General features: G+C 43.8%; 1 protein-coding gene across 3 annotated transcripts; it reads left to right on the top strand.

Moving 5' to 3' along the window:
* Positions 1-3,894: 3,894 nt before the first annotated feature.
* LOC122129560 (vascular endothelial zinc finger 1-like) lies at positions 3,895-9,052 on the top strand. 3 transcript variants are annotated; one of them, XM_042704510.1, is made up of 4 exons: positions 3,895-4,025; positions 5,101-5,268; positions 7,181-7,216; positions 7,776-9,052. In XM_042704510.1, exons 1-4 carry the CDS (start codon positions 4,013-4,015, stop codon positions 8,294-8,296), a joined length of 738 nt encoding a protein of 245 aa, XP_042560444.1. In that variant the 5' UTR covers positions 3,895-4,012; the 3' UTR covers positions 8,297-9,052. The 3 variants fall into 3 exon arrangements, with proteins under 3 accessions (XP_042560444.1, XP_042560445.1, XP_042560446.1); XM_042704511.1 differs by lacking the exon at positions 7,181-7,216 and having other exon boundaries at positions 3,897-4,025; XM_042704512.1 differs by lacking the exons at positions 3,895-4,025; positions 5,101-5,268 and adding an exon at positions 5,757-5,947.
* The last annotated feature ends 2,573 nt before the right edge of the window (positions 9,053-11,625 follow it).

The following is an 11,625-nucleotide window of genomic DNA, read 5'->3' as shown; positions in this document are numbered from 1 at the left end:
AAAGAATAAAAACCTGTGTACCAATCACATTAGTTGAGGAAGCTGAGAAGATATCTACCTATCTACCTAACCTAGCCTAACCCATCTGTGAGCTTATCAACAGCAAGCAGCTGCCACTATAAAAACTAACCGCAGCAACATTTGAGTTAACAAATCACACTTACTAGGCATAAACACAATCCTAAATTGAATCTAATCGATGTTCAAAAGGCATCATTATTACTTGCTATCCTCACACTCAATTTCTGACGAGAAGTTAGAACCAGGGCAATTCTTGGTATATGAGCAGGACATTAGCAGCAGAAGAGTTACGTACAGTCTTCTCGTATCTCCGTGGTCGTGAAAACAACCCAAATGAGTGCTTTTGTGTACAGGAGTCACATTGGCCGTTTAAATGCATCTTCTCGCCTCGCGATGACCACCAATTGACCATACTGTTATCATGAATAGCTTTATTTGCTAATGGGTGGGTCATCAAATTAATCTAAAGTTAGCTATCTGGTTATGACTTGTCGACATTAGCTGGCTAACTACTTGAATGGGTTGTTTACTTACAACTAACCAAAAAGACAACGCCAAATGTTTGTGATTTTATTAACTGAAATGCACTCTAGTGTCCTAAAGGCTAATATGAGCAGATACTAACACAGAAACGTATGTTAGTGGCTAGCAGTAACTTAATTGGCTAGTAGCTTGTTTGCTTGCTAGAGCCAATTCACTTTTCGATTTCCTTGTCATCTTGAATCACCACAACATAACTTAACACACTGTAATGTTAGAAACTATAATGCGTCAGACCCCGTCGTTTTACTGTCAGCTTTCCAGGTTAGCTGAAAATACCGTACATTAGCTTGCAGTCTTGCCAAAATAGAATAGAATGCTAAGCTGCTAACAAGTTAGCTGTTGACATTCATCCAACCTGGTTATGTTTGTTGAATGGACACAAGCAAAACCTCAGCTGAAATATAGGCTTTAATTAATTCACAGATGTGATATATCTTCATTTTACAATTACAGCAGCAATTAAGCCATTTCGGTCCGCGAATTCAATCCAACTCTTGTCTCACATTTAACGCAACTGGCTGCTCAGCAAACTAGATACTTACATGCGGCACTAGAGTCAAATAACTTCATTCATGAAGCCTCATTCATTTTCAATGGGAAATGAAGCCATTAGAAACGGCAATCAAAAACAGACATATCAATGAGCCATGCAAGCACACTAAAAGTATTAGTAGAGACTTCGATGTCTTAAACCGTGGGAGTTGAAAAACACCAAAAATTAACACCGAATAATAACACTATATGATCGTGCAAGCAATCACATATTGAATGGACATTACGTTAGCATGTACGTGTATGTGTGTGGATTTAACTAGTTTGGTAAGCTGCAGTTTTGTCCAATGCAATAAACACTTGCTTTGTTTGATATATGACAGAAATTTGACAGACGTTTATGCGCAGCCTAATTAATCCGTTTTACCAGTTGCCTTGCAAGGTTGATGTCCGTTTCTGAGGCAAGTTATGATGCAGTTGTACGGAAAACATCTGACAGAATGCTGTCATAACCTATTGCCTTTATATGAGTTCAGTGGTTGGACTGTTGTTGCATTTTAACATGCTACACAATCATGTTGGGGATTAGCCCGTCTGACCACTGAGTATCTAGCCGTGATCATAAAGAATGTGGTGACGTTTACCGTTTGCAAGCATGTTAAAATATGTGCCGAGATGGAGACTGTGAGACCATCTGCTCGTCCGTATGATGTTAACATCGTCCGGCTACCATTGGCTGCTGCAGCGCTCTGATTTATAGCTGTGCTCAATACTTTCTGACTCACTGCTTTTGTTGCCTACGGAGCACTGAAATCTTCTGGCTTCCTAGATAGTTTCCTTCTGTGAGCGAGCTAGAGAGAGGAAGGGGAGGGGGGCGCAGACTGCTTTGATTGTCTTCTCGCTCTCTCTTTTTTTTCTTTTTCAACGTCATGCTGTGGTTCCCCTGAGCCCACCACTGCTTCCTCCTCCTAGGGGAAGAGTGAGTGAAAGGACCCACTGATCCAGTGGACCGGGATTTCCTCTTACTCACCAGCAGCGGCAGTGTAACCGTGTGTGTGTTTGTGCTCCCGTTTTTAAGTGGTGACTGCTCAAGTGCTAACTTCTTTCCAGTAAGAGGTAGCGGGAATAGCAGTGAGTGCGTCAATCTCTCTCTCTCTCTCGCTCTCTCTTCCTCCATCCTGTTACCACCCAAGGCACTGCGTGACTAATAATCTGCAGATTAATTTCCGAGTGAGCACTGGAAGTAGATAGAGGCGAGTTTAAAAGGAGGATTTCGGCTCGTGAAACGTGACACTGCCAACACCGATTCCCAGCAGTCCTCTCCCTAGGGGACAGACATACACGACGACCAATAAGAAGTCACTTGATTTCCCCAGCCCTCAAAAACTGATAGATAACTCTTCATACGTAACGTAGGACAGACCAAAGGCCCAAGTCCTAGACGTTTGGTTGGTTTTGTTATAGTGCTATACGAATGGATTAATGCAGAAACTTCGTTCAAACTTTTTTCTACACTTTCTTAAATATTTAAGATAAACGAGTAACAATTTCCCATTTAAGTGAATTGTGGTATCTTGGTGACATTCTTTAACTGTCATGTCAGCTGCCACTGCTGCAGTCTGCAGCTTGCTCTCTCCCTATCGTTCTCTCCTCATCTATCTATAAACAGAGAGAATGAGTGAATAGATAGATTGATATCTATCTGTCTATTCACTCATTCTCTCTGTTTATCTATCTTAAATTCAAACTTCCCCCATCTATTCAATTTCTTTAACTCTCATTCTGTCTGTCTGTCTTTCTTTATGATCTTACCCATCCAAATGCCCACACATCTTTGCTTTTCTCCACCTTCCTCTCTCATTCTCTGCTCATGCATTACAAATCTCTTTCCTTTTTATATTTGTATACATTTATTTATTGTATTTTCATTTTTTGCTTTGCAAGCACTAGTGTTTCCTTCAGGAAATGCAAATCAATTTTTTTCCTCTTGTGGTGGAGTTTGAATGAAAACCCAGTGAAAAGTAGTGTCTGGCAGTAGAGTAAAAAGAGTCTTTATTTTGTTGTGGTGGTGTAGTTAGAATAATGATGACCGACTGAAAGTGGTGTCTTGCAGTAAAGTTTTTGATTTTATATGTTTAGGACGTGGTGTAGTTTGAACGCAGTGTAAAGCAGTGTCTGGCAGTAGAGTAGCATAACACAGGGTCAGTGGCAGCGAGCCGTGACTGCCGGCTGTGTGTATGTGTGTCTGGAAGCCGCTGTCCTCTTCGGTTAATAACAAGAGAGGGGAGGGGAGAGGAGCAGCCATTCTGGTTCACAGCACGCCTGAACAGATTACAGTTGACTGTGCTCCTCACATGCTGCACTACTGCCAGTGTGAAACCGCAGCTCCTTGGACCAGCTGGCAGAGTGTTGGGGTTTTTCAAGAGCGAAGAGGAACTTTAGCAGGCCAGGGGAACTGGCAGTTAGGCTGTGATGTGATACAAGGACCTGTTGTTGAAATTCCACCCCCAAAAAAACGGACTTCAGTGTGATGTGAATCATAATTGCTCACTTTAGTGGTATATTGTGTGATGGTTGGGCAGTTGAGGCCTTCAGAGATCTGATATTCCTGAGTAAGGCACAGGTAAACTGTGTCATGGATGTGGTGGCTAATTCTTATTGTGTTTACTCGATTTGTCATAGCAATCAATCCCTACTTGTCATGATTCATGCATCAACTCTATCCCTTTAACAGGAAACTTTCCCTCCAGTTAAAACATTTTCACTTTTATCAAATTAAATTTTCTTCTTTTATATAGTGCCATGAAAAAACTGACCTTGTCTCAAGACACTTTAACAGAGCCGTTATCATTTCTTGTGTATCCCACTCTAACATGTTCCCACCTTTTTTATTTTGCAGGCCTGACCATCTCAGCTGCCATGTCAAGCATGTCCATTCCTCAGAGCGACCATTCAAATGCCAAGTTACGGTAAGAAGATGCAGCCATTGCCTAACCATGCGGTTTACAGTGATTGGAATAGGATGCTCATTATGGGCCAGCTTTCCTTAGCCTCACAGTAAATCCTACATGCTGTTTTTGATGGCCTGTTTGTGCCTGTAGTGTCACTGTTCTCGTTGCTCTGGTTAGTTTTGTGCATAGGGTTGAGGGTAGCAGTGATGCATGCGTTTGAAGAGACACCATTAGCTAGACTGTGTGTGTGTGTGTGTGTGTGTGTGTGTGTGTGTGTGTGTGTGTGTGTGTGTGTGTGTGTGTGTGTGTAAAAGAGAAATTGCTCAGACTGCTGGCGGTTAACTTGGTACTGCGCTGTTATCCCCTGATGGAGAGCGTGACTGCTGTCGCACTAAAGGTAATGAGAACACCTGCAGTCATGACCCCCAGCATCCCTCTCCGACTGCTAGCAGCTAGCGTTGGGAAGCACAGTTATACTGAGAGAGTTGCTGCTGTTGCAACACACAGCTACTTCCTTATTGAGAAAGTAACTGGGTTTCCTCATTACCCTTACAGCAAGCACAGAGTCGTGACCCTGGTATCCCTCACATCTCTGCGTGCGGTTAGCTTCGCAATGGACCATTATGCCCTTACGGGAATAGGGCCTCCTTTCACACTAATGATCTTCATGTCGCTGGATAGGATGCCCCGATACACTTTTTTTCAGACAGTCATTTGTGTACTTGCTGATGCCAAGTACCGACACAATACTTAATCATTTGCCTATGCCGGTGTTTTATACATTTCTCCTCTTCCAGTGGTCTGATATGGCAGCAAAAAATGCCAGAACACCTTCTGACCGCAGCCTTGAGTTTCATGTAGTGTTGCCATGAAGTGGTATCGGCATGTGACATCGAAGACATTTTATTAGTACGAGTATATGAGCACAGTATCGACCCGATACACGATACCGGTACCGGTGCGTCCCTAGTCACTGGAACACTCTGTGCAGTTGGACTTCGGCCAGTGTGTGTGTGGTGTTGAGAAACCAGAGAGGGAGGTTGACCTTTGCCTGACCCTATTTACGCTGGCTCACTCTCGGTCTCCCCGGCAGGCCTGCACCTCTGCCTTCGCCACCAAAGACCGCCTGCGCTCGCACATGATCCGGCACGAGGGCAAGGTCACCTGCAACATCTGCGGCAAGATGCTGAGCGCCGCCTACATCACCAGCCACCTGAAGACGCACGGCCAAACCAACTTCAACACAACAACTGCAACAAAGGTAAGACACCCAGCCCCGCGTGGCACAGCAGCCGTTGGGTTCGACTCGTTTGAGTTACGGTTTCTCTTTTACATTTCACTACGCCTCAAATGGCAGTCTTCTCGTTCTACATGTTCCAGTTATGTTTTGTTCATTTTACTGACCTGTAAAATGGGTTTTGGGGCCTCTGGAAAGGGGGGGTGTGTAATTAAATGCTGCATCTTTAGGATGACTTATAGGGCTAATGGAATTCACCTTGCTGATGAATCACACGCAGGGAACATGCCCACTGAGACTCTCCTGAGCGATACAATCTGACTGGGTCATTAGTCATAGTCTGGGAATGAGAGTCTCTGTCCTTTCATTCTTTATAGACGGCCTAGAACAAATCCTCTGTCTGTGAGGGGGAAAGAAGTGTGCTCGTGTATGTGCTGTACTTTTGTTTTTAATAATATTTTGTAAAGCATTTATTTATTTTTGTAGTATCCACAAGAATCCAAAAATCAGTTAATCTCTGGACGTGTTGAGAATGGAATACATCATTCACTGCTAATTTCAAAGATGGTTTGGTTGATTGCGTGGCATATTTGGACACAACCACTACATTTAATACTAACTACATTCCCCAGCACCGTCCCGTGGGTGTCTCTGCCGTTATGTGTCGACGCTTTGATATTGAGTGGTGTATGGAGCCTGACAGGTACAGAATGGCCTCTTAAAGCCTCCATTTATCTCTCTGCTTTGTCAAGTGCCTTTTGAGCTCAGCTGGTTTATAAAGAAAGTTAAAGTACCCTCAGTGTGAAAGCAGGACAGGTTAGTAATCGGCCTCAGTGAAGCTGAGGTTGTTCACGTCACTTAATCGCAGATATAGTGATATATATGTCGCTGTGAAAGAATGCAGAGAAATAGGCCTAATGATTATAGGCAATTGAAGTAATTGTTGTTATACCAGAACAGGCTCATTTCAGTTTGGCTGACGTGACTGAGCTCAATCATCTAACTCCCTGTGTTTCAGTGCTGCTTACTGCACTGCATGTTGTGTGTGCATTCCCGTTTGAAGACTCCATGTAGGCTATTAGCCACTAGTATCTAATCCTGATTCATTAAGACTATCTAAAGCAAAGAACTACTGAAAACCTGCAGTATTTCACATCCCAGGAGCCGGATTGATCGCTGTTGATTTAACCCTTTTGAACAGTTTAGCTTTTGTTGAGCTGCATCATTTCAACTCGTTCTCTCTGACACAAACTACCAGTCCTCCTCAGCTCTAGGTTTCCCCAACACTACATACCTACCCGTCCACCCCACACAGGTGACCTAGATACCCCACCCTAGCACTAACGCCTGCGGGGGTGTGTGTGTGTGTGTGTGTGATTGGGGGCGGGGGCGCAAAGGAGCCTCAAGCACAATTTATGGTCGTCCGTTTACGGAGACACGGAGAGACCTCTCCGAGCACTTCTCCGTGGCTTGACGTGCACCTCCCAATTTTTTTAACTATCCGTCTCCGTCAATCCTTCAATACATCGCTGTTTAGCTTGTGGTAGTAGTATGCCAGCATTAGATGGCTGGCTCAGACACCTCGCAAATCCCCTCAGACGTATTTTTCAACTTTCAGTATTTCACAACTTTTAAGCACAAATACGACCATCTATGGAGTTTGGTTTGCCGCCATCTTTTTTTTTTTTTATTGCTTTGCAACACCCACAACCGTCAGAGAACCATATATTAAAACGAGTCCGTCGAGGCAACTGCGTGACCACGGAGTTGTAGAAGTATATTGAGCCCTTCAGGCTGTGAGCTGAGGGGTGTGTGTGTGTGTGTGATCGGGGGCGGGGGGGCGCGGGGGAGCCTCAGGCTGTGAGCTGAGGGGTGTCCGGGGCGTGGGTCATGGCCGTCAGGCCCTCATAACACTCTTGTCTGTATTTCTGAATAGGGTACTGGCAGTGGAACTCCTCACAAGCACGAAAAGGTAAAACCGTAGCCCAGTGTGGGGAATAATGATGAACTAAATGAGAAACCGTGAAACACAAATGCAAAACACACAAATGTTTTGTGTTTGTGTGTGTGTGTTTTGCATTTGTGTGTGTGTTTGACACACAAATGCAAAACACACACACACACACAAAACACAAATGCAAAACACACACACACAAACACAAATGCAAAACACACACACAAACCAATGGAAAACACACACGCAAACAGCCACACACACACACACACAAACGCACACATACAGGTAATAAAATCATACACTGTACAGCTGTAATGCTTCAGCACCGAGGGTGGAGTTTCTCCATTGAAACGTCATCTGCTGTGGTCAGCCAGTCCCTGCGGTTTAGCTCCTACATTCACACCTGCTTGCACAGGAGACACCTGCCCGCTGTCCCTGTAGAAGGTCTAGTAGATGTGTAGCTGGGGATGGGGTTGGGCTATACGTTCACACGCACCAAACCTAAACACACCATGCTCCTGTCTTTCTTCTCTTCTTTTTTTTTCTTTTCTTTTTCTTGTTCTCTCTCTTCCAGATAGCAACGATGTGTGCAACTCGTCCTCCATCACGCACGTCACCTCCTCTGGCCCCAGCATGAGCCGCGGCGGCAGCACCAACAGCAGCTCCAGCTCCTCCTCCAACGCCGTCACCATCGCCACGCAGATGAGCCTGGGCAACATCACCTCGGGAATGGGCCTGCAGCACCCGGTCACCATCACCGGCCCGGTGAACATCTCCTCTGTCCACATCCCCACCACGGCGTCCATGAGCCTCGCCCACCCCATGGCCCTCACATCGCCCATGTCCATGAACATCGCCGGGCCGCTCAACATCGCCATGCGGCCCATGGAGAGCATGTCTTTCCTCTCTCAAGTCCTCCCTTCCTCCCCGCCCCTGGTAGAGACGAGTACCAGCCCCACCCCCGTCATCCTTCCTCACCATCTCACCATCTTCCTCATCCTCCCTGTCCTCCTCCTCCTCCTCCTTTACTCCCCACGCCCACCACCACTGAGAGAAGTTGTTTACTCTAAAGGTCTGAAGGAGCAGCTAGAATGAATGAACCCTGTCCCAGCTGCTGCCTCCTTTAGCAACCTTGCATCAAACAATAAACAATAACGTTTTTATTTTCTTTTTAGTTTTTTTTTTTCCGTGGTTGTTGGAACTGAAACATTAGCTAGAGTTTAGTTTTTTTTTTATTCCCTCTGAAGGAGCTCTGACCTGGCGTTGAGTGCACAGCATTAATGTGAACATTTTGAGTTGATGACGCACTAAGCCACAGTCGGACAAGGATCGGAAGGGTTGGAACAGTCCTCTCAGACTTTACTCAACACGGTGACCTTTGCCATTTGGAGAATTTTCACAAGGACAAATGCAATAAGTGCTGATTTTTTTCACTGGTTATTTTGTTTTTGTTTGTTTGTTTGTTTGTTTGTTTGTTTGTTAGTTAATAAGTTTTCTTCCACATCATCTGGGCTGTGTCTCAAAAGCCACTAGCCTGCTAATCAGTATTTAACGTTTTAAGGAAATGAGTTCAAAAGGGACAAAGGCTTCCACTGTGAGGGAAGGGTTGTATATTTAGTTGTGTTTATGCTTGGGTTACCCTCCAGGTGAGGGGGTATGCCTTTAATCGGTTGAGGTACAGCGGTTACCTTGATGGAAGCCAACTCGGGATCAAGTCTGGCGTGGATTCGACAGGGGCCAGATCTTTTCCAGAGTTTGCTACCGTCTGACTGTAGAGTATAATGTGCCGTTGGTTATGCAGGCCAATGCGTTCTCACTCCAAACAGGCATTCACTGTCTGTTTTTATTTTATTTTATTTTGTTTTGTTTGTTTGTCCCCCCCCCCCCCCCCCCCCCAGTGTTTGGATAGACACTAGGAATGGACGCTTTCTTTGACTTTCTCTTGAACAGAGCTGGAGTGTGCTTTGTGAACCTTGTCATTGACTATTCTGTTTTACAGTACCAGAGGGAGGAGTGAGTTTTGCACTGAAAGCATATCCCATGTTGTTAAAAAAATACATAAAATGAAGAAAAAAAAAACAGCAGTATTATCAAAGATCAAAATTTGGAGTGGTAGGTATCCAGCCTAGATCTTACAGGGCCACCTAGTGGTTGGCAAGTGACAACCTTAGTTCACCAATATTTATTTGAACTATTATCATGTTGGTGACAGAGTGTAGATCTTAGAAGTATTTTATACTCATGTTTTTAATATTTTCATTTTTTTTTATTATTATTTTATTATTATTATTTTTCAAGGACCCTGTTAAGTGTGGGACATTCTGCTCAGGTATTTCGGGGGTATGAGTAACTTTTAGTTTTTCTAATTATTATTATTATTAGGCCCTGTGTAACATGTCAGTTGTTTCTGGATTTCTTTTCTTTTTTTTCAGTGTTACTTTGTAAATACCATTTTTGTTAAGGCTGACAAGCAGAAGTCCTTCACCAACCAGGGATCCAAGAACCAACGCTCATTACTTCTGTTGCCGTCCATATGTTTGGGCTGACGAGTCCTTTGCCTCAGTTGCAGTCATTACTTTGACTGAATTCAAGAATACTTCAGAACCAAATACTAGTGTGTGGGGGAGGGGGTAGCTCTGTCTTTAGAGGCAACAGCTGTGTGTGTGTGTGTGTGTGTGTGTGTGTGTGTGTGTGTGTGTGTGTGTTCTCAATCTCTCTAATGGTAAGGAATAAAAGGTCACATTGAACACTGCCGAGAGGGTTGGAGCACTCGCCTCGCCTGGCCTGCCTGTGTCTAGACTCAGGACGTTGCGAGCTATACGTTGCTCAGAACACTCTCACTGCAACACTGAGCTATACGTTGCTCAGAACACTCGCACTGCAACACTGAGTGTTTTGAGGGACCCGTCTCCTTTTGGTCACTACGTGGGTGTCCAGCCCTGCTAATGTGATGCTAGGTACACTGTGTTAGCCTCTAGAGCTGCACAGGCTTCTTTCTTTTTAAATTAGTCTTTATTATTTTGTTATTATTTAATGAATTCTCTTACAGTCCACCCCCACCCCACTTCACCACTGATTGCCGCTGCCTATGGGCCGGTTCAGGTGGTGGTCTGGGACGGTTCTGATCCAGATTCTGCCTCCGTCTGGGTTTTGCTCCATGAAATACGCGGAGCAGACTAGGGGCTTGATGAGGGAGGACACGTCTCATTTAGTTGGAGTTAATAAAGAAGAAGAAGAAGAATTTGAAAAGCAACACTAATTAGTTCAGTCAAGTATGTCAAGTGTGAATTGTCCTGCTACCGTTGAGTTAATTCGCCAACTGCTCTCTGAGCGTCTTTGACCGGTTCTGTCTTGCTTAGACTAGTTCCATACAACTTTAGGTGCTCCTTTTTAATGTGAGGCGTTTGATTTTTGTCTTGAATGAACAAAAGCTAAAAGAAAGATCATGCGGTAGGGCTAAATTGTTTTTGTTCTGTTGTCTTTTTTTTTTTTTTTTTCTTTTTTTTTTTTCTTCAAGAGAATGTCCTGATGAGAAGTGTGGTTCTTTTTTTAGTCCTTTTAAAATGGATGCATTATGTGATTTACCATTTTTTGCCAAATTGTTGACAACTATGAAATGCATTGAACTAAACATTACAATTGAGTGTGTTCTCGTTTTTAAATGGAGATGCTGAATTGGAAGCTCCAGGACCCCTGTGAAGGCAGTTGAATGTATATCTTTGTACAAACAATTTAGTTCTGAGGATGTGGTAGTAACAATAGCAAAAGTGAGCGAAGAAAAAGCAAGATAACCTTTTATAAAACTTTTTGTATTAGAACATTAACAATGGTAATTTTGTATATATGACAACTAGGCTTTCTGGGTAGCAGAAAGGTAAAACATTCCTACATTTTTTTTAAATGTATGTTTGTCAGAAATAATTATGTAAACATGCGCAATGTTTTATGTGCCTTTTATTTGGGTTGTCTAAATAAAAGAAAACTATAAAACATGATATCATCTTTCTTAATTTGTATGAATGTTAACCATGCCCAGCCACATACTACTGTTGTTCTGTGTGCTTAAATACATGCTTAGTGTCCATCGATGCAACGGGTTTTTCTTTGCCTAAACAGCCTTTAATGTAGCCCACCGGAACTTCTGAGTCACTGGTGAGAGGCAGTCTCACAAACGCCCACCTTCCAGACAAGTGGCTCACGCTGGCCGCCTCCTGTCGAGAAGATCAGGTACTTTACTAAACCAAATGAATCGCGATTCCCACGGCACCACACACACCGGCATGTGTACAAAATCGTGGTTCGTGATTCGACACGCACATTAGGTTAACACCCAAATAGGTTTTCTTAGCTGCAGATAAATCAACAGATTGATTTCGACTAGTCTGTACAATATGGTCCCATATGTGTCTTGTCTGGTTCCTTGG

This window comes from Clupea harengus, unplaced genomic scaffold (genome assembly GCF_900700415.2).
Source record: "Clupea harengus unplaced genomic scaffold, Ch_v2.0.2, whole genome shotgun sequence".
Taxonomy (NCBI): Eukaryota; Metazoa; Chordata; class Actinopteri; order Clupeiformes; family Clupeidae; genus Clupea; species Clupea harengus.
Note: the sequence above shows the minus strand (reverse complement) of the source record. Positions and strands in the feature narration are given on the sequence as shown.

Excerpts from the sequence above, each read along its gene's own strand:
- LOC122129560 (XM_042704510.1), top strand. Across the intron at positions 5,269-7,180 it reads ACACAACAACTGCAACAAAG|GGTACTGGCAGTGGAACTCC; the intron begins GTAAGACACCCA and ends ATTTCTGAATAG. Across the intron at positions 7,217-7,775 it reads CTCCTCACAAGCACGAAAAG|ATAGCAACGATGTGTGCAAC; the intron begins GTAAAACCGTAG and ends TCTCTCTTCCAG.